Genomic DNA, 22,741 nt, shown 5'->3' with positions numbered 1-22,741 from the left:
CCCCGTCTCTTCCCCCCGTCTCTTCCCCCCGTCTCTTCCCCCCCGTCTCTTCCCCCCCGTCTCTTCCCCCCCCGTCTCTTCCCCTCCGTCTCTTCCCCCCGTCTCTTCCCCCCCATCCCCCCCTTAGTGAAGCTACAAATTAGCCTTAATGGACACAAATATTGTTTGTTTTCCATATCACTCTTCTCAACAGAATGCACCATTTTAATTTTGTATGTTCTCTGCAACTCTCCCACTTTGCATTGTTTGACGTTTTCTAATTCAGGCAGTTCTACACTCATTTGGTTGCTATGCATAGCTGGAGTGTCACTGGTGTGGAAAGTGGTGAGGGCATGCAGCCACATGAACCTTTTTGGGGGAGGATGATAAGCAGTCAACACTTGTATATGTAAAGTATGAAAGCACAGGGAAAGGTTGGACAAGGAATGGATCACAAAGCCTGTCAAATTTAATCAAATGCTTTCAAATTTTCTTGGGCAGAGAAGGTCTAGAGGTGTATAGAAAACCAATAAACACTCCATCCTTCAAAAATTTTGAATGATAGAGACACACAGCACCAATTATCAACCACTGCCCCCACCCCCACACTTCACACAAACCTGACATTAATCTCTGCTTATTCTCTTCACGTTCCGATCAATTTACCCCAGATTCTACCACTTGCCAATACACTAATATACAGCAATTTACAGTGATACATTAACCTAACGTCTTTCAGGATGTTGCAGGAAGCTGGAGCATCTAAAGGAAACTCCACATGGACAGTCCTGGAGGTCAAGATTGAATCTGGGTCAATGGAGATGTGAGACAACTGATCCATAACTGTAGGAGCTGCACTTTATTTGGAGCTTAATAGAGTAGGAGCAGGAGAGGCTGATTTGTCCTTTAAGACTGCTCTATCACGGTTTATTTGCCTCCCAACACCTGCCTCTTCTGTATGAGATTCCCAAAGCTCTCAATTTTCTATGCTTTCTTAAAATTATCTACCTTTTGCAAATATCCCAATAATCTATCTGCAACAGCTTTCCAAGGTAGGGATTTTCAGAGGTGTACCCCCTCAGCATCAAGTAGTTCCTAAGCACCTCAGTTTGAAATGAATGTTCCCTAATCTTGTGGCTCTCACCCCTTGCATGAGATCCTCCCATTTGTAGAATCATGTCTGCAACTATCCTGTTGTGGCTGTTCGGGACGGTGAGTGTTTCAGTAAGGTCACCCTTCATTTCTCTGAGCTCCAAAGAACCCACTGTAGATCTGTGTGCTTTAACTCCCAAGAATTAGCTTAGTGGACTTCTTTTGGACTTCTTCCAGTGCCATTTCCTGTTTCTAAACTCCAACCTTCTTGTAATAAAGGCCAATGTGCCACTTGTTGTCCCAAACACTTGTAACATCTGATTGCTAACTCTTTATGATTCACAAGAATTCGAGTCCAGTTTAATATCATCAGCATATGTCGTGAAATTTGTTGTCTCTACTGCAGCAGTACAATACAATACATAATAATAAAAAATTCTGAATTGCAGTTAGTATATATACTAAATAGTTAAATAAGTAGTGCAAAAATAAAAGAGTATTCAATATGCATTCAGAAATCGAATGGCAGAGGAGAAGCAGATGTTCCTGAATCATTGAGTGTGTGAGTTCAGGCTTCTGTGTCTCCTACCTGATGGTAGCAATGAGAACAAGACATGACCTGGGTGATGAGGGACCTTAATGATGAATGCCACCTTTTTGAGGCATCGCTCTTTGATGATGTCCTGGATACTACTAAGGCTAATGCCCACGATTGAGCTTACAACTCTCTGCATCTTATTTCAATCCTGTGCATTTGCGCACCCCCCATACCAGACAGTGATGCAGCCAGTCAGAATGCTTTCCATGGTACATCTGTAGAAATTTGCGAGTGTTTTTGGTGACATACCAAATCTCCTCAACTCCTAATGAAATATAGATGGCTTCTTTGTAGCTGCATTGATATGTTGGGTCCAGGTTAGATCCTTGGAAATATTGGCACCCAGGAACTTGAAATTGCTCACTCTTTCTACTTCTGATCCCTCTGAGCACTGGTGTATGTTCCCTTGTGAACATACCCTTTCTGAAGTCCACAATCAGTTCTTTGATTTTACTGATGTTGAGTACCCGGATCCCTCTGTACTTTACTCAGTTATAGTCCTTCTCCATTAAGGTAGTAGCCTTTTCTTTAATTTCTCTTTTAAATGTGCATAAACACCTCCTTTCCCACATTAAACTCCATTTGTGGCTTGCTTACCCAGCCTACCTGTAATCATCTTGCAAAGAGCTCATCACAGAACCTGCTCTCCCACCAATTTTAACACTACAGTATTGGCTTTCACTTTTGTCCATCATTTATCCTTGTGTGGTTTAAGATGAAATGTCACTATAGCTGACAAGTTCATGTGTCACTGAGCAGCTGTAAGTCTATTTTGTATCAGACGTGAGGCTATTAAATTTTACTTTTCACATAACCGAACATTTGCCGAAATGTTAATGAAGACTCTGAAGTATGATGTAATACATGTTTATGTCTATTCCATCAACTTTGAAGCTGTGCTTTTGACTATAAATCATTATTTCAGTGTACATTTCATCCAGAAGTTTGTTTTGAAAGAGTTGTAAATTTCTGAGTTTAGTAGGTATCATTCATACATTGTGGCAGAGTCTATAGTGGGAACTCCAACACGAGGGACATTGCAAGAGACCTCACACAAAATAAATCAGATAAAATAAAAGTGATGACAAGTTAAAGATCTGACAACATTTTGATGAATGTTATATATATTATGGAATGTTTGTGCTTGCTCAGTGAAGGTCTCATCAGGCATGTAACACCAGTAGTGTTATACTGTTTACTTTCTAACTTGTCTTGTAAATACATCTTATTAATAGCTAATTTACTAGTGGCAATATGTGTGTGTGTGTGTGTGTGTGTTATACGTACTGTGATGTGCACCTTGGTCTGGAGGAATGTTGTTTTCTTTGGCGGTATACGTGTGTATGGTCGAATAGCAATAAACTGAACTTGAACTGGAAGGTTAAAGCTTTTGGAGCCACCTTATTTGTCAGATTGCTTTCTCCCACCTTCACTCTTTCTGCTGAACTTCTTTCCTCTGGTAATGATTGTACAGTAACAAGCAAAGGCTAAAGAGTGAAGTTTACAGTGGCGGGCCCACATCTAAACTGTCTTTAACAGCCTCTTTATTACATCTCTTAGCTACTTCTCAACCTGATATACCTCAACAACTCCTCACAAGATAGTGAGGGAGCTGAAGTGTGAGTATGAGGCTGGAACAATTAAGATTCTACAGCCTGGCAGCTGGGGATGGACATGGGTGCAAAAATTAAGAGTGTTATATACTAGAGTATAAAAAAGATGTTACTCTGAAATTACCCATTTTAATGTTCTAGGAATTGATTTTTATTTTAATATCTAATGAACTGTTTGTGTTATTGGTTAATTAATGACTGATGCATTAGTCATTTGAATTGTTCTGACTTGCAGCCTGTGCAGTGATGTGGCATATGTACTGGGCACCATTGCAGAAAGTGAGGCTGGTGCACAGTGTTTGTTGACGACTGCACAAAGGCAGCCACAGGAGTCTGGTGACCTGCTGGGCAACCTGAACGCCATGTTAAAGTGGACGGATGATGAGGCGGTGATGAATGCTGCAGGTGCACTCAGCACAATGGTGAGTAAAACGTCAGGAAAGCTAGCGAGCTCATTGGTGAATTCGGGGAGGGGAAGGAGAAAGAACACGTACTAACCTACATGCTGATATGGAGGATCGACAGCTTTAAAGTGCTTAGTGTTAACATTATAAAGCCCAGCATACGCACGCAATCACAAGAAAAGTTTGTCAGCGTCTTTACTTTCTTAAAAGGTTAAATTTTGCATGTTACCAAAAACTCCAACAGACTTCTACAGATGTACTTTTAAAGTATCCTGGTTGGTTGCATCATGGTCTGGCTATGGCCATTCAAATGTGCAGGAAAGTAAAAAGATGCTAAGATTAGTGGACTCAGCCCAACATGGGACAGGTACATTCCTCTCCACCTTCAAAAGTATCTACATGATGCCTTGTCTCAAATAGGTAATGTGAGCAAAGTTCTCCACAATGCAGGAGGTACAAAAGGTGAAGTTCCTCATCTCCAGGTTCAAGAATAGCTTCTTCCCTTCAACTATTTGGTTCTTGAAACAATCAGCACAACCTTAATCACGAGCACAGTATAGCAACAATATGACCACTTGCACACTTTGCCCTATAATGGGCACTTTTCTTTTGGTGCAAATGTGTACTTCCTTGTGTAATTTTGTGCAATTTATGTTTAACTGGAGTATGCTTTTCTTGTGAATTTTGTGTCTGCATGGCTATGTGCCTGTGACTGCTCTTGTGGATAAATGTAATAGTGCATATATCAATAACCTGACTTGACATTTGGAGCGAGAGCTTGCCTTCTGATCGGTGTTTCCTCCTACGTCAAAAATAAGACCTCACTGATATCAGCGAGATTTTGCTATACACAAATTGGTTGCCACATTTCTTATACTCCACCCAGTGACTAAACTTTGAAAGATTATACCAATAAAGTGCTTTGAGACATTCCAGAGGGGATGTGAATGCATTACACACTAAGGGGCCACTTTAATTGGTACCTCCTGTATCTAATAAAGTGGCTACTGAATATATGTTTCTGGTCTTCTGCTCCTATCAACTGCAAAATTTGACATGTTGTACATTCAGAGATGCTCTTCTGCACACCACCGTTGTAACATATATTTATTTGAGTTACTGTCACATTCCTGACAGCTTGAACCAGTCTGGCCACTCTCCTCTGACTTCTCTCATTAACAAGGCATTTTTGTCCGTAGAACTGCTACTAGCTGCATGTTCTCTTCTTTCTTATACCATTCTCTGTAAATTCTAGAGACTGTTGTGCCCAAAGATTAGCAGTGTCTGAGATGTTCAAACTATCCAAGTCTGCTGCCAACAATTATTCCACAGTCAAAGTCACTTAGATCATATTTCTTTCCCATTCTGATGCTTGGTCTGAATAACAACTGCACCTCTTGAACATGTCTGCATGTTTTTGTACATTGAGTTGCTGCCACATGATTGACTGATTAGATATTTGCATTAGCAAACAGGTGTGCAGTTGTACCTAATAGAACGGCCATTGGGTGTATAATGAAATTAGTTTTTTTGAGAATATTCCCCAGATTGAGGGACTGGAAAATCTACAGCTGAAGGGTCACTGTTAGGGCAATAATGCCAATGCCAAATGAAATCATTCAATTAAAACAGAACTGAGAAGATATGGTGAAGTGGTTGAGAGCCAATGTGATCAGCAACTGGAATCCTGCTGCTTATTCTGGGCCACCGTCAGAGCATCTAACAATCTGTTCCTCACCCAAAGGGTGCTCCAACCTGTGCCAATGGGTGTGTGTATCCAGGTACATGTAGACAAACACCTTGACATTATCGTTAATTAAAGAATTGTTTGGCTAGCATCATCCAATTCAGAACATTTTTGAAATTGCACAGAATTATTGTGTGAGTCTCTGTTTGAGCTCATGTAGGATATTGCTGGCCGATCAGACAGTTGTATCTGTCTCATAATCCTTTCAAATTCATTGATGACCCTGAGTACCTCATGTAGATCACCAAGAAACAATTTCAAAGCTTAATAGAATACAGGGGAACTTTTTGCTACCTTATATTGTACATGTAGGACTATCAATCCCAGTTACAGTCTTCTTAACTGTTCAGGCTAACAAAATGGCTTCTCTGTTTTGCTATAATGAAATGACTTCTCTGTAATGCTGTAATGGGTTTCTGTGTCTGGTATGTTTGGGTTATGACTACAGATAAGGGGGAAAATAACCAATGAAGAATTGTTATGCTATCTTGTATGTGTAAGCTGAGCTGGAGTTTGCTGTGTTTTTCGGGAGGAGAGCGAGGAGGATGGATGTATGAGGAGCAGACAGTGGTTCCAGAGTGACGGATACTGGACGTCGGTGGTTCGGACAGTGGCCAAAGACTCCAAAGTTCGTTGTGGATGGAACCGGAAGCGTGAGCTCCAACGTATTCAAATATTATATGCACAAACAAATAAATTTATTTACTTGGCGCCTTTAGATTATCTGTTTCTACTAACCCATCACTACGAGATCACTATAAAGTTGCAATTATTCACTCGTTTTTGGGTGTATTGTCTGGTATTTGTATTGTGGGTGTGTACTGGGGGGACATTACTCCGTATTTACACCAAAGTATTGCACTATTGGCGGGGCACGCCGGTTCACCACAGGCGAATGGGGTTCAACTGGGGGCACGGGGGCTACATACATAAATCCTTTCATTCCTGGAGTGATTCAGGAGAATCATAGCTTTAGCCCTGCCCCAATATCAAATGTGCCTCTGTCAACCCATTTCCTTCACCAACATTTTTATCCTGAGGTACTGCCACCAAAATCACCAGAACTTCAGTTCCTAATGTCGGGATATGGAAAATATTAATTGATAGGAACCCAACTTCATACACCCTGTAACAAAGTTTTAATTCCCTTATTAGGTCTTCTCCAGGTTGTGACAGAGCTGTGTTCCTGACATCTGTTCACAACCAGAACTGTTTGCAAATTGGAAATACACATGTACACCTGCTTGTTAATGCAAATATCTAATCAGCCAATCATGTGGCAGCAACTCATTGTAGAAAAGCACACAGACATCATCAAGAGGTTCAGTTGTTTTTCAGAACAAACAGCAGAATGGGGGAGAAATGTGATTAATGTAACTTTGACCGTGGAATGATTGTTGGTGCTAGTTTAAGTCTCTAAGAAACTAGGGATTTCCTGGGATTTTCATGAACAACAGTCTCTGGAATTAATAAAGAACAGTGCAAAAAAAAACAGGAAACAAAAGACATTGTAGGACTGGTAGATTTGTGAGTGCAACCACCTTGTTAACGAAAGAGATCAGAGGAGAATGGCCAGAATGGTTCAAGCTTGATGGGAAGGTGACACTAACTCAAATAACCACGTCTTACATCAGTGATGTGCAGAAGAGCATCTCTGAAAGCACAATACATTGAACCATGAAGTGGATGCTTTACAACAACAGAAGCCCACACTGGGTTTCCACTTTCCACTGAGTGTATGTCCTCTTTGCAATAGACTTGTATAAAAACACAGGCCAAATAAGGACAATGTATAGTTAAATCAGAGCATTTGGCTCAACCATTACCACCCAGCAGAAGATGTCTGTAGCCCTGCAACAGCTGGAAAATGCATGCCTCCAGTCTTCCAAACGCTTGTTGGCATGAACAGGGTGTCGATAACTTGAGCATTTGTAATCTGTGGTGGGCCCGTAGATATTGAGTGTTGCAAAAAGATAAATGTCAAAGTAAAGTATTAATGATGCAAGGTATTCTTTTGCTTCAGGCTGAGACCGTTGAAGGACGAAGGTGGCTACTGAATGACACCCGCATTGAGGAGATCGTGAGCAATGTGACAGCTCTGCTGGACAGTGTAAACGACTGGACAGCCAGCAATGCTGCTCTAGTACTGGCAAGGATCACAATCTGTGAATCTGGCTGCAGCAAGCTCCTGAAACACCCCCAACACACGCACACACTCAGCAAGCTGATGGTGTCTCTGGGTGTTGATGAGGCAGGTAAGCAGCTGTATTTTTCACTTAAGGCCCAAATGAGGAGAAATTTCTTCACATAGAGGATGAGAAATCCTCGGAGTTCTCTAACCCCCAATGACTGTGGAATCTCGGTCATTGAGTTTGTTTGGAAAAAAATAGATTGAAAGATTTCTCATTATTAAAGGATTCAAGGGATGTGGAGTTTCTGCAGCAAAGTGTCACAGAACTGGAAGGTCAAGCTGATGCTGTTGAATGGCGGACCAATAAGGAAGGACAACATGGCCAACTCCTGCTCCTTGTTCTTATTTCTTATACTTTGTTTTCTGCCATTCAATATATTGAAGTGGTGGAACATGAACTCTTGATGGGTAGTGGTGAAATGTTGTGGGCATTGGACAGTCAGTGAAACTGAGGCTAAAGTGAGATTAGCCAAGAGCTTGCACTATACACTATCAATCTCTTTCTTTCAGTCCAGATGAATGGTCTTGACCCAAAACGTTGACTGACCATTTCTGTTCATAGGTGCTGCCTGACCTTCTGAGTTCCTCAAGTTTTTTTTTGTGTGCTGCATGAGATTAGCATTAAGTTTATTGTTTATTGGAGTAAACTTGTTCCAGTAATAATAAAATTAAACTTAAGGGTTTAGAAGTTGACTAAATGACTGTTGTTCTTAAGTGTAGATTAATTGTCTGCAATACACAGGTCCTCCTCCTGAGATTTAGGTAGCCGTGATCTTAGTCGTGGGACAGCTTTGCATTAGGTTTGAAGATTGGCTCTGCTCCTGCAGGAAGATTGATGGAGCTCTTGTAACATTGTTGAAAGAAAGATTGATAAAAGTGTTGGGGTCTTGTCTGACAGCACCAGTGTTGATTGAAATCATGGAGCAAGCATAATATGAAGTATAATGATTTGTCAGTAAGATGTTTGTTGCTACTTGAGGCATCAGGGCAATGCAGTGTAGCTAGTATTGTTTCCAATGCTCAGTTCCAAGGCTGATGACTTCCTATGACCACCCTCTATCTTCCAATTCTGATTGCTTCACAATTCTGATTGTGGGTTACAACTCAGGGGACAACAAGGTCTTGCTATGCTGGGTCTAACGTTAGGCATGAGCTAAGATTACTTGAAGCTCTGATTACAACACCTTTTAATTAGATCCCAATTTCTAGCTCACTCCCACTTAATTTTCAGTGCAGTGATAAGTGAGGAACTGAAAGACAGGATTCTGTTACCCATTATTTATACTTGGCTACCAACCAAGTAAAATGTTGGCTTTATTAGTTGTTGCTAATAATTTAATTATGACAACCTTTAAGGACCAAGTTCTGAGCTGCTTAACTGCAATTTTACTCACCCTAGAACAGCAGAATAATAAGTTTTGGAGGTAGGTTTTACAAAGATTCAAAGCACATTTATTATCAAAGAATGTATAAGTTACACACCTTGAAATTTGCCTGCTCACATGCAGCCACAAAGCAGGAAACCCAAAAAACCCAATTTAAAAAATGACCAAAAACCACTGCGTAGACAGAGAAAAAAGCTCACATCACGCAAACAATAGCAACAAACCAACAGCATCCTGAACCAGATTGGGTCCCAGATCCACTCCTGCAGTAGGCCCAAGCCTTGATCCCCAATGGATCACGCTGGTGGGGCAGAAATGTACAGTTGGATCTGTTCACAGCCTTGGTGTTGCAGAGAAAGGACTAAACATTCAGGGGAGAGCGAGCAAAATCAGCCCAATCTTCGCCTCCAAACTCGACATTTGGGCTTCTGGTATATGTGGGCACCGAGAATTGTCCAAGCACCAGGGAGTGCCACGCTCCAGGATCCAAATCAGATGAGGTGACACACTTGGGCTGCCCAGCCTGAAGTCGTTCTCAGTCTCACCAAGTTGGCTTAACGCTTAGAGCAATCCAACATTGCACCTGGGTTAGATGGATGAGCATCGAAATTCTACTGTATTGACTCCTGTCTACGTTGTTCACTGCATGTCCGGTGGTGATATGAACCCTGTCTGCGAAACTGCCTCGCAAAGCTTCAGAATGGCCTCATCCCCTGAACTAGCTTCGCTTCCACCTACCTTCTCACTCTGTGGTGATAGTCCACCATAATTTCCTTCAGAAATGATGTTATAAGTAATGATTTTAGTCAAAGCACTTGTCTTATGATTTACCAGGAAGCTGTCACACATCTTCAGCAGCACCATCTTAAACTAGAAACTTTACTCCCTTTGTGCAAGTAGAGGTCCTTCAGTAATGGAAAGGATTAGCTATAGAAGTTGTTTGGTTGTATTGCTTTAAAATGGACAATTTAAATTTAATTTTCCTTACCTGCAACGCCATTAGTCTCCATGTCTAACATGTTACCCTCTACAGTTTCCATTAAAGGGATCCCAACATTAAACATATCTTTACCTACCCTGTCTCTGCTTTCTGCAGGGGTTGCTCTGTCTGTGAGTCCCTTGTCTATTTGTCCCTCCCCACTAATCTCCCTACCTACCAGTACTAAGCTGCCTAACTGCTACATCTGCCCATTCACCTCCTCCCTTACCTCCAGTCAGGGCTTTGGGCAGTCCTTCCAGGTGAGGCAAACTTCCCCTACGAATCTGCTGGGGTCATCATTGTGTCTGGTGCTCCTGATGTGGCCTCCTCTACTTTGGTCCCATTGTAAATTGGAGGACCGCTGTGATGAGCACCTCTGCACTGTGAATATCAATTCTTTTCTCCTTCTATTAAACAAATCCCCCTCACCCATTCCTACTCTGACCTTTTACCTTTTCTCACCTGCTTTATTACTCTCCACCCAACTGGATCCCCTCTTCCTTTCTTTTCTCCTATAGTCCACTCTCCTCTCCTATCAGATTCCTCCTCCTCCAGCCTAGACCTTTCCCACCCACCTGGCTTTACCTATCATCTTCCAGCTGGTATCTTTCCCCTACCCCACCTTTTTTTCCCTCTCAGTCCTGAAGAAGGGTTTCAACCTGAAACATCCACTATCTATTAATTTCCACAGATGCTGCTTGACCTGCTGAGTTTCTCCAGTATATTGTGTGTGTTGCTTTGGATTTTCAGCATTTGCAGACATTCTTATGTTTATAAGTTAAATCCTACCTTTAAATAGTCACTACAGTCATGCGGTTTGGTGTTAGATGGTTTTGCAATATACAAATTTGATTAAATTTGATAATAGTAATAATGTCCTCACCTGAAATGGGCTAAATCTATCACAAAGTGATGAAGTAGATTTTATACAAGTTTAAAGGGAGTAATTTTACATTCTGAAGTTTAACCAAGCTAACCTTGAACTTTAGAAACTAAAGGTTTAATGTAAATGGTAAAACGTCTGCAGTGATTTGAAGAAGAGTTTTTTTTCCCATTAGATGGGACGAACACATAGTTTGAGGTGAAAGGTCTTCACTAAATAGTTGGTGCGAGTGTGCATTGAGCTGCCAGTGGAAGTGGTAGCTGCAGGCTCAGTTTTGGCATTTAAGAGTAGTTTGCATAGGTACGCGGATGAGGGGAGGGATGTTTGGAGGTATATGGTCCAGACGGGTAGATGGGACTAGGCAGGATGTCAGGTCTGCTGTAGTACTCTGTGTGCTGGTGTAGGTGGTATAAACTCTCATAACATTTAAGAAATATTTGGAATTGCACTTGAATTACTAGAGCAGAGAAGGCAACACTCCTAATGCTGGCAAATAGCCTGGACCAGCTGGACTGAAGACCTTGATTCTCTAAAAAACACAAAATGCTGGCAGAACTCAGCTGGCCAGACAACATCTATGGAGGACGTAGTGACAACGTTTCGGGCCGAAACTCTTCATCAGGAGTGAAGTAACATGGGATGGTCGAGGGGGGATAAGAAGTGGGGGGAGGGATGAAGTAGAGAGCTGGGAAGTGATAGGCTGGGGAAAGGTGGAGAATTATGGGAAATAAAAGAGAAAGAAAGGTAGGACTGGGGGAGAGATTAGAGTGAGGGGGGAAAAAGAGAGAGAAAGAAAACCAGACTAAAATAATAGATAGGAATGGGGGTAAGGGTGGGGGACAGGGGTATCAACGGAGGTCAGTGAGTTGGATGTTCATGCTGGCAGGAAGGAGGCTACCTAGGCAGGAGATAAGGTATTGCTCCATTGACCTGCGTGTGACCTCATCTTGTCGGTAGAGGAGGCCATGGACAGACATGTCGGAGTGGGAGTGGTCTGTGGAATTGAAGTGTGTGGCCACAGGGAGATCCCGCCACTGCTGGAGGACCGAGTGCCGGTGTTCGGCGAAACAGTCTCCCAGTCTGCGGCGGGTCTCCCCAATGTATAAATGGCCACATGGAGTCAACTGGGGTGATATACTTTATCCGGTGTTCCCGATGTGGCCATTCAGTAGCAGGTTCTTGGGGTGAGGTGCAGCTTGTAGTCCAATTAAGTATTTTTACAGCTGATATATAGATGAATTGCTGTGTGGCAGACTGAGATCTAACAGAGGGCTTTGGATAGGTTATACATAGAATAGTTTATACCTTAGAGCATTACATGTTGGAGATGAGTTTCTAACCAGGATCTAAAGCAAAAATCAAACATTACATAATGATTGCTGAGAATTATAGAGTTAATGCTATCAGACAACATAAGCAACTAGATTGCATTTGAAATTCTTTGAAGCTGCAATGTGAAAACTGAAATGTGATAAAACCTCAAATTGCCTTGGAGAAAATATGTTTGTGGGAATTATGGGACTCTGGCTCTGACAAACTTTAACCCAGGAAATTTTTCTTCTGAATGGACAAAGCTCAGTTTACCCCAAGTGAAGTAGACGCCATTCAAAGCAGTCTCGATGCCCTTCACAATCCTTTCCTTTCTAGAGAGAGGCCTCCAGAAGAAGAGGAAAAATCTCAAGTTCAAGTTTATTGTCATTCAACCCTACACATGTATTTTTGTTGATTCTCTCTGTGCCTTCTGGTGCAATGGGCAGCAACCTTGCTGTTTTTATGAGGCTGGGTTCCTAGCTTGATGCTCAACCCAACATGAATGGGAAGCATGCAACGATTCGGCTAGTTGTGAACCCAGGTCCACTTGCCTCAAAGTCCAGTGCAGATGCCACTACGCCTCTGACAGACATGTACACAGCTCAATAGAACATAATTCCTCTGAGGCCAAGTTGCAAAGTACAGTACATACTGTCACACACAGCACATATAGTTATGATCCAGCACATGCAGTCGCAAAATAATATTAGCGCAAGCTCGTAAGTGGCATGGCCTGAAGATTGATGGAGCATGAGATGTTGTCCTGGAGCCACGTTTCTGTAAGAACAAGCACTCAGCAGCTCCTCATCTCATGCTGGGTAAGCCACAGATGAAGTCAATCCAGCTTGTCTTCCAGGGAGCAAACACTAGAGAGCAGCATCGATGGGAGAGCCGGTCTGCAGGGGCCAGACCCAACCCAGCATGATTCCAGCATGCCTGCCATACTACTGTTCTCTCCCATACTGTCTTGGCACCTTCTCTTCTGGGTGGATGCCAGAGGGCATGAGGGCTGATCTGTGCAACAACTTGAGGTCACGCAGCTCCTCTGCCATTGGTCTCACCATTGACCTAATGATCTGGACAAAGTATTTTATATTACCATTGTCCACAGGGCCTTGTGATCACAAAAAAAAGCATATGTTGGACCCAGAGAGGCCACTACGTCACCATTTTAACAGAAGTCTTAAAGCATCTCCAGTGCTTTCTCAAGTTGTTTCATGATTTGAACAGGCAGCCAGTTTTATTTGTGGATGCATTATCATTGAACATTAGAAGAAAACTCCAGGTTATTGCTCTGGCCCAGATGGTTGCCTAACTTGAGATTGTGCAGCTTGTTGTAATATGACGAAGTTTGCTTACCCTCTCACTGCAATTGCCAGAGATGTGGTCGAGTTAATAAAAGGTGTATTTTGTGTCTACTGAAACGATGCAGGAACAAAGGCTGCCTGCTGTATAAGAGCAGATTGCCACTTCACACTTTCTGCATGCAGAGTTCATCATCATCATCAGGTGCCAGGTCCAGTCTGAGCTTTGACTGCCATGGCCCACGCACTCCCGCTTCGGGTCAAGTGGATCAATTCATTGGTATTCATTTCCATTTCTCTGGCTACTGTCTCCATCATCATTTGTCTTTGCCTTCTTCTTGCTTTCTTCCCTTCAATCTTTCCCATAATTACCATGCATTCTAACTCCTCTTTCCTAATCACATGTCCAATGAAGTTACGTTGCCTTTCCATGATCTCATACATTATTTCTCTTTTTGTGTTTGCTCTGTTCATGACATCCTCGTTAGATATTCGTTTTGTCCATGATATTCGTTGCATCCTCCTCAAAAGCCACATCTCTGCTGCTTCAATTCGTTTCCTCACGTTACTAGATACTGTCCAACATTCTGAGCCATATAACGTAACTGGATAAATGTAACATTTCAGTGCTCTGAGGCAGGTTGTCATGCCTAGTATAGTGTTGGTCAGTGTACTCTTCATTGTTGTAAAGGTGTCTTTTGCCATCCGTATTTTTTGATGTCCATGTCGCACCTGCCATCTGATATCACCCAGCTTCCTAAGTAACAAAAGTTCTGTACTTGTTTTATGTCTTCCCTGTTTATTCTCAGCCTGCAGGTAGGATTCTCCTTTTTGGATATCACCATACATTCTGTCATTTTGCAATTGATAGACTCATTTTTGCACTTTCTTCAGCAACTATATCAATTAAGTTTTGTAGTTCTTCTTCTGTACTTGCAATTAACACAGTGTCATCCACATATCTGAAATTATTTATGTTTTTACCACCAACTTTGGTTCCCAAAATGCCTCTTAGTTTTTGTAATATTGTTTCACTGTACACATTAAACAAATCAGGGGAGGAAATTCACCTTTGTCTAACGCCTCTCTTGATTTTCGTAAACTGACTCACTTCTCCATCTATTCTTACAGAAGCAGTTTGTTCCCAGTACAGATTTCTGGTTAGTCGGAGGTCTTTCGAATCTAGATCTAGAGTTCCCTGTAATATTTCGAATAACTTATTGTGCTTCACTTTATCAAATGCTTTTGTGTAGTCGATAAAACAAACAAAATCTTCTTGCACTTGAATAGCTCATTCTGATAGTATCCTTAACATCAATAACGCGTTTCTTGTACCTTTGTCTTTCACAAAACCACATTGTTCTTTACCTATTTCTGCTTGTATCTTACTCTTAGCTCTTGTCATCAAAATTCTTAGAAGTATCGTAGTGATATGACTCATTAAACATGGTCCTATGTAATTAACAATCTATTGCTCCAGGTTTCTTAGGAAGAGTGATAAATACTGATTTTTTTTTTGTCCTCTCGTCTGGTATTATTCCAGTCTCATAAATGTCAGTGATTAAATCAGTAAGTTTTTCAATTCCATAATCTTCAAGGGCAATAATTTGTTCTGTTACTAATTCATCAGGAGCTGTTGCCTTTCCTTTCTTCATCTTACTTATTGCATGCAGAGTTAGTGATCTTAATTAAGAGGGACAGCATGGTGAAAAGCATGGTATAATTGTCTCGGGCTGACACATTCTGAGTTTCCAGTAGTCAGATATGGAATAACATTACTACATTCATGGAGATGGGCGTTCCTGTGTCTCTGCTGGACATGAATTGCCTTATAGTCAGCGGAATTGATAAACTTCTGTCAGAGAAAGTTGGAGAGATCATGAAACGGGTGGGTAAATGAGATGAGGCTTATCAGACTGACTAGCAAAAGGTTTCAGGAGCTGAAAAGCCAACTCCAGATCCAATGCACCTTAGTAGGGTCAATCTTACAATGCAAAGGAACACAGAGTGGGGGCACAACTGTTAAAGGTCAAATCATTAGAAGGGTTAAATTATACAGGAGAAGACGTAAAGCTGTGCCACAGAGTAGCTGAACCCAGCTGGTGTGATTACAAAGCATAACAATGCAGGAGGCCACAGACAGATTGGTTAGGATGGGAATCTGTTTATAGTATTAAAACGGTAGGCAACAGGAAGTTCCAGGTTGCCCCTGTGGGCTGACTACCTGTGCTTTGTAGATCACACAATTATTTATTTGGTTTCACTGGTGTAGATGAGACAACGCTGTGAAGTCACTTTGCTTGCCACTTCCTGCATGGCTGGAAGAAAAGGCCAAACCTGAGGTTGAGAAGCAGCATCTCATTATCCATTTGAGAACATTGCAGTTTTCTGGACTCCACGTGAGTATAGGAGCTAGGGTGTCACGTTACAACTGTACAAGTCATTGATGAGAACGCACTTTTCTAGTTGCCCAGCCGTAGGAAGAACGTCCTCTAGCTGGAACGAGTGCCGGAAGGAGTCCCAAGGACCTTACTTGAACTGGAGGGCTTGAATTATAAGGAAATGCTGAAAAGATTGGGACTCTTTTTTTTCTCTTCTGGAATGTAGGAGGCAGAGGTGTGACCTTATAGAGCTTTATAAAATAATGAGGGACATAGATAAGGTAGTAGTCTTAACTATAGATAATGGAATAGATATAGTCAAAGTCTTTTTTCAAAGCTAGTGGAATCTAAAACTCTGGAGCATTGATTTAATATGAAGGGGGGAAGATGTAAAGGGGAACATAGAGGGTGAAGGTTTTGGAAATCAATTTGATATGGGCCAATTGTAAGCTAATAGGACTAGCTCAGATAGACATTTCAGCAATTTACAAAGTAACGGAAGGGTAATTACAAGCTTCTTGAACTTATTTACATTTACAATGAGATTCTTGTTTGAACCGATGTATGCTATATTCACATAACTGCAGAATACTTCTTAACATACCCTCCTTTTGGTCCCAGGACAGAAATCTGTCCCAGGAAGGCCAGACTTTAAGAAGGATCTGATTAAGCAGGGCAGCAAAAATTCCCTTCCCCAATTACTAACCTGCGTGTACCTACATCTACACTACTTAACACCCCTAATTGGTCATCTACAAGACTGTGCAGACATGGCAACAGAATGTTCTAAAAATTTGATGACATCTTCTTTGCCCCTTCAGTCTCTGATAGCTAAAACCACCGGTAGTGGCAGTCAGCAATCAGCAGTCACAGCAAGGTAAAGTTGGTTCAAGTTCACAGCCAACAGTTCACATTCCATGAAATGACACATCGGAATGATCTTGACAGTCGGTCTTTGTGATTGATCTGCAGGTGTGTTTGGGGCTGGTCTCTATTCAAATAGCTGCAAAGACCTTGCCCTGGTGGCACCCCCTCCTGGACTGTCCTTCTGATCGCTGGCCCACCCACTGGAAGGGCCCAGTTTATTTATGTTCACTCCCTGCCCAGCTGGAGTGGCCGCCTTCCAACACTGTGATTTCTTCTCTCTTTCTCGGTCTGCTTTGCCATTGAAGTTTTAAAACTTGATTTCTCTCCCTTCTCGGATCCCTTTTCATCTATTTTCTCCAATATCTTTCTAATCTGATCTATGTAACTAATAATCTGCCTCCAAGAACCAGCCTTCATTACAAAGTTATACTTTATAAACTTGATTCTGTTATACTGTTACATTTTAAACTTTATTCACAGTTCACAGACTATGCTCCTTCTCTGTCACTGAGGAATGCCCATGCATACAAGAACTAAATTTAAAGCCAAGCTTCCACTAGGTGAAGCTACATGGGAGGTGCAGTGATCTAAATGATGGAGCGTCACCTTGTGGGGCACATTCTGCCTGGTTTCACCTTGTGCATCAGAGTTGGTAACCCAACTAGAACCCTTGCTGAGAAATTAAAGACCAAAGGAGACAATTTCAAAAGAAGGTCAGATAATTTGTTGTGCTAATAAAAAGTTATTTGTAGCAAAGTAACTAGTTGAACCACATCTTATTTCTCTACTAGCTTAAGTAAGACTGACTCATGGAAATGCCTACAAGTAATTGTGCTTCTAATTTTAAAGTCGGATGTATGTACATACATTTATTCCTATAAATAGCAGAACCAATTTCCTCTCTCCACTTTTAGTAGTTGTTTGTTCTTATAAGTCTCATGTGATTTTGATGCCATTCATTACAGTATTGTCAAAATGCAATTATTACATTGAGTACGTTTGTGTAATTTTTGACTTGTGGACAAAATTAACTTGTAGATGTCTGTAAAAACAGAACCTCTTTGTTAAATGGGGCAGCCTGCATTCAAGGTCTCTCTGAAGTTCCAAGAAGTATTTGATCACCTTTGAGTGGGCCAAGTCATGTAATCATAGCTTTATTTGACTAAAACTAGTTGAAAATGCCCCAACACCATCTGAATTCTGCACCCTACCCCACAAGAGTGCATCTACAGTTTCTTGTGTCTACCTTTGCAGTCTCTTCCTGTGTAATAAAGGTCACCATCTCTAAATGTAAAGAAATTCTATGAAATGTCTGTTCATTTAGTAACCAATCCAAGTTCCAGAGAGAAAGTCGCAATACTGTGGCACTACCTTTCTGGACCATGCAAGCACATGGCACTTTAGTTAAAATGATACCTTTTTCTCTTGATATATTGTTGGGGTTGGTGAGTGGAGTCTAAAGGAATACAACAGACTGATTACTCTGACACAAATTTGCTGTCATAAGGAAATGGGAGCAGGATTGAGTCACCAGGCCTTTCAGGCTTGTTCTGCCATTCAGTGTGATCGTGCTGCTTTACCCCAGGCCTCCTCTCATCTTCTGTACCGTGAAATGGAGCATAACATTCATAAATCTTCCTTTAGAGAGGCTCTGAAGCAGTTTGTGTGCTATATCACAGAAGGTACATAACATGAAATTTAGCAGGCATGAAATTGTGTTCCCATTTTTTCAATAGCTAGTGCATTCTTAATGACCACTGTATTGTCACTTTTTTATAAAATAAAAAACAACTTCAAAGTACAAATTAAGTTTATTATCAAAGTACATATATTGCTATGTACAACCCTGAGATTCATTTCCTTGCAAGCATACTCAATAAATTTAATAACCAAAATAGAATCAATGAAAGACCCACCTAATAGGGAAGACAGCTGGTGTACAAAAAACAAACTGTGCCAATAAAAAATAAGAAATAGTAATAATAAACAATAAATGAGATAGGAGATGAAGTATCTGTGAAAGTGAGTCTATACTGTAGGTTGTGGGAACAGTTCAGTGATGGGGCAAGTGAAGTTAAGAGGTTATTCCGCCCTGGTTCAAGAGACTGATGGTTCCTGAATTTGGTGGTATGAGTTGGGAGACTCCTATACCTTTGTTCTGGTGGCAACATTGAGAAGAGAGCATGACCTGGGTAGTGGGGGACCCTGATGATAGATGCTGCTTTCTTGTGACAACACTTAATGTAGATGTGCTCAATGGTGGGAAGAGTTTAGCCATGATGGACTGGCCCATATCAACTACTTTTTGTAGGATTTTCCATTCAAGGAAATTGGTGTTTCCATAACAGGCTGTGATGTAGCCAGTCAATATACTTTCCACTACACACCTACAGAAATTTTTTAAAGTTTTAGATATCATGCTGAATCTTTGAAAGTTCCCGAGGAGGTAGAGATGCTGTCGTTCCTTCTCTGTAACTGCACTTACATGCTGGATGTAGTAGAGGTCCTCTGAAATGATAACACCAAGGAATTTGAAGTTGCTGATCCTGTCCACCCTGATCCCTGGATGAGAATTGGCTCATGGACCTCATGTTTCCTCCTCCTGAAGCCAATAATCAGCTCTTCGATCTTGCTGACATTAAGAAGTTGTTGTTATGGCACCACTCAGCCAGATTTTCAATCCCTCTCCCATATGCTGATTCATCAGCACCTTTTGAATTGGCCAACAACAGTGGTATCATCCGCAAAATTAAATATAGCATTGGGCTGTGCTTAGCCACACAGTCATTCCTTAAAGGTGAGTAGAGCAAGGGCCTAAGCACACAGACTTCTGGTAGGCTTGTGCTGATGGACATTATGGAGGGAGATGTGGTCAAAACTGACAGGGGTCTACAAACTGTCCATAACCCTGCTGTCAATGACCCTAATTCTCCCTGCTCCAAGTGAGGAAATCAAGGTCCAAATGCACTAGGAGGTATTGAGGCCAAGGTCATGAATGTCATTGATTAATTTTGAGGGGATGATGGCATTGGATGTTGAGCAGTAATCAATAAAGATCATCCTGATGTTCTGGTAGGTAAATTGGAGCAGATCCAGTCAATTTTCAGGCAGGACTTGATAAATTTCATCACTAACCTCTCAAAACACTTCTTCATGGTGGATGTGAGTGCTACTGAATAATAGTCATTGAGACAGGTTACCACGTTCTCTTAGGTGCTGGTGAAGTTGAACTCTGCTTGACGCAGGTGGGTACCTCAAGCTGCAATACGAGAGGTTAAAGACCTCAGCGAACGCTAGCCAGTTAATCATCACAGGTCTTTAGTGCTTTAGCCAGGTACCCTGTCTGGGCTGGATGCTTTCCACAGGTTCACCCTCCTGAGGATGGCTCTCATGTTGGCGTCGGAGACTAAAGTCACAGGGTTATCGGGGGCTGTGGGTGTTCGTGACGGTTAAAGCAAACATAGAAGGCATTGAGCTCATCTAGTAGCGAGGCCCTTTTGTCACCCATGTGGCTGGATTTAAGAGGTGATGGCATTCAAGCCCTGCCACACTGCTGCATACAATCTGCTGATGTTATGATATGTGGGTTACAACCAGAGAAAAGATGGCTGGAGTCGCTTAGCACTTTCATGTAAGGGTGTTTATTCGGTGCATAAAAAAATCAAACTTATAAAAATTAGTGAAAAGAAGACTGCCAATATTTACAAAAGGATGTCTAACAGAAAACACAATAAATAGCTCCATACTATTTTTGTCTAGCATTAAACTCCTGGCAGCTCAATCTCTCTCTTCTACCACTGACAGCCCTATTTTTTTAGGCACCAGGACATAGCATTTTTAATTACCCACAAAGTTAACGAAAGACTGCACGTGAATCAGAATATGATGCACTCCACAATGTAGTTACAATCATATTCCAAAATAAACAGAAATATCTACCTTAAATATAGTTTAGAAACAATATATACATTTATACATCCTCATTTTTAAAGAAATTTGAGTATTCCAGTGTGTATGGTGGGAAAAACACCACAAAGCCTCCTCATGCACGTTAGCTTGGTTTAGGACCCATTATACGTATGTACCAGGGGGAAGACTTCGAATTGTGCACGATAACAGCAGACTGACAAGGCAACTTGTGTGTGGATGTGTGTAAAAGTGCACGTGTAAGGAGTGTGTTTATTGAGCAGTCTCCATCACAGGTGAGCAGGAGACTAAGAAAAAGGGAAATGGGTTGATTGTCTATCTGGCACTTGGCTGGTAAACATAAAAGCCGTTGTTCTCCAAGTCAGTAGAACGTGATTACAGTATATGCTGCTCACCAGATCCTCTTTTCCTTAAAGTGAAGCAAATTTGTAATCATTTGATCATTTCAAAATCAATCATGTTCAGGAGAAATTCGGAGCCAGAGGGACCATTTAGCTTATAGGTATTAATGTTCAACAGAACATTAAGGAATAATAAGTTACTTTTGAATACTTTATCCCTTAGTTGTAACATTTTAAATACAGATATTTATTTTGTCCTTTTACAACTGTACAATACATTGTGTAATCACAAAAATTTTTTGCCTTCAGATCAGTCAGTGTAAGAAACAGTGCGTTCAGCGTGTCTGTACGTTCGGCTGAGATGCCATGATTGGACTGAGAGGTAGTGAGGGGTGGATGTGTCAATAGATTATCTGTCATGGTGGATGGGATCCTACAGGGTGCATGCAGAGTTCAAATGACTTAGCAATTGATTGCCAATTTGTAGAACATGTGTGCCTATTAAAGGGCAAGGAGTCGACATGTGCATATAAACCAAAGAGATATTGCCTAAAACATCAAGGATATTGAGAAGTTAGAGATTTAAAAAAAAATCAATAAATTCGAATGCACTGAGCTAATGAGATGGAGCTTTGATTTTAAAAGCTTCTGTTCTCCCAATTCTTGACCCAGGTTTCTAACTAACTGTGGGCCCTGAATCCTGACCTCCTGATATCTACACCATCTGTCCCCACCACTACCCAAGGCACTGATCTGTTTCCAGCCTCAATCCACAGTTTCGACCTCCTTTCAGTCCTTTATAGGTGAATCCCCTGCTCTCTCAAGCACCCTTAATGGCTGAAAGGAAGAATATCACCCCAGAAGTCCTGATCCATTAATGGATATCCTATCCATCAGGCAGGCCATCTTTCTCTGAGAAATGAGTCACCTACAATGAAGGCTAGGCTGTGGCCAGAACTTCAGTGGGCAAACACCTTACATTAAGCCCTATTCAGAACTTGGACCTCTAGACCTTTCCCTTCACTCCACCACACCCCCAAACCTCCCAGTCTTGCCCCAGTCCCAGACAGCCCAGAGAGTGGAATGAATAATGAAAATATTGTATCAGTTCCATTGGCCCCTGAGCCTCTGAGCAGAAGGCCAATACCAGGAACTTTCCAGCTATAGTGACCCAGAGAGAGGCCATTTGACCCATTGAGTCCATGGTGATTTCCTGGAGAGAAAACTTGCCAATCCTATCCCCTCTCTTTCTCTCTCTGATTTTCCAGCTCTGCTGAATCTTATTCTCACCTGCATGTGTCTATCAACTCTCCTTTGATTTTTATTGCTATTAACCTAGACCGAGGTAAGTTACAATAGCTAATTAATCCACCACTGTATCTTTGAGAAACCAGAGCATCCTGGGAAAATGCACATGGTCATGTATAAAACTCTACATTGTCAGTGTCAGACATCAGGGTTGACCCCATGTCCTTGGAGCTGTGAAACACGATATTAAAGATTGTGCTGCTGTATCACCCCTGTTCATGGGTGCCCATGTAATGAACATATGGTGCTCCTGCAACAGCACACTGCAGTTTCTAGGTTGTGATTTCTGGTTCACCCTGTTGGTTATAACTCCTCTGTTTTCTATCGCAGGCTGTGGAATGAGCGCAGCTTTTGCTCTCGGGCGCCTCTGCAATTTTGACGTTGGTTGCAAACAGATACTCGACTTGGAAGAGGCTCCAGCTATGGTGAGT

General features: G+C 41.7%; 1 protein-coding gene across 2 annotated transcripts in view; it reads left to right on the top strand.

The window, feature by feature from the left end:
* Positions 1–22,741, top strand: part of LOC132407574 (phosphatidylinositol phosphatase PTPRQ-like) — an 87,137-nt gene that overhangs the window by 37,446 nt on the left and 26,950 nt on the right. The window contains exons 1-4 of one of the 2 annotated variants that reach the window (XM_059994298.1): positions 3,139–3,288; positions 3,518–3,704; positions 7,457–7,688; positions 22,641–22,735. In XM_059994298.1, the coding sequence (XP_059850281.1) occupies positions 3,645–3,704; positions 7,457–7,688; positions 22,641–22,735 (387 nt within the window). In that variant the 5' untranslated portion in view covers positions 3,139–3,288; positions 3,518–3,644. Of the gene's footprint in view, positions 1–3,138; positions 3,289–3,517; positions 3,705–7,456; positions 7,689–22,640; positions 22,736–22,741 lie in introns of those variants that run through there. The other variant, XM_059994297.1, reaches the window with a different exon arrangement.

The sequence above is a fragment of the Hypanus sabinus genome, chromosome 18, assembly GCF_030144855.1.
Source record: "Hypanus sabinus isolate sHypSab1 chromosome 18, sHypSab1.hap1, whole genome shotgun sequence".
NCBI classification, from domain to species: Eukaryota; Metazoa; Chordata; class Chondrichthyes; order Myliobatiformes; family Dasyatidae; genus Hypanus; species Hypanus sabinus.
Note: the sequence above shows the minus strand (reverse complement) of the source record. Positions and strands in the feature narration are given on the sequence as shown.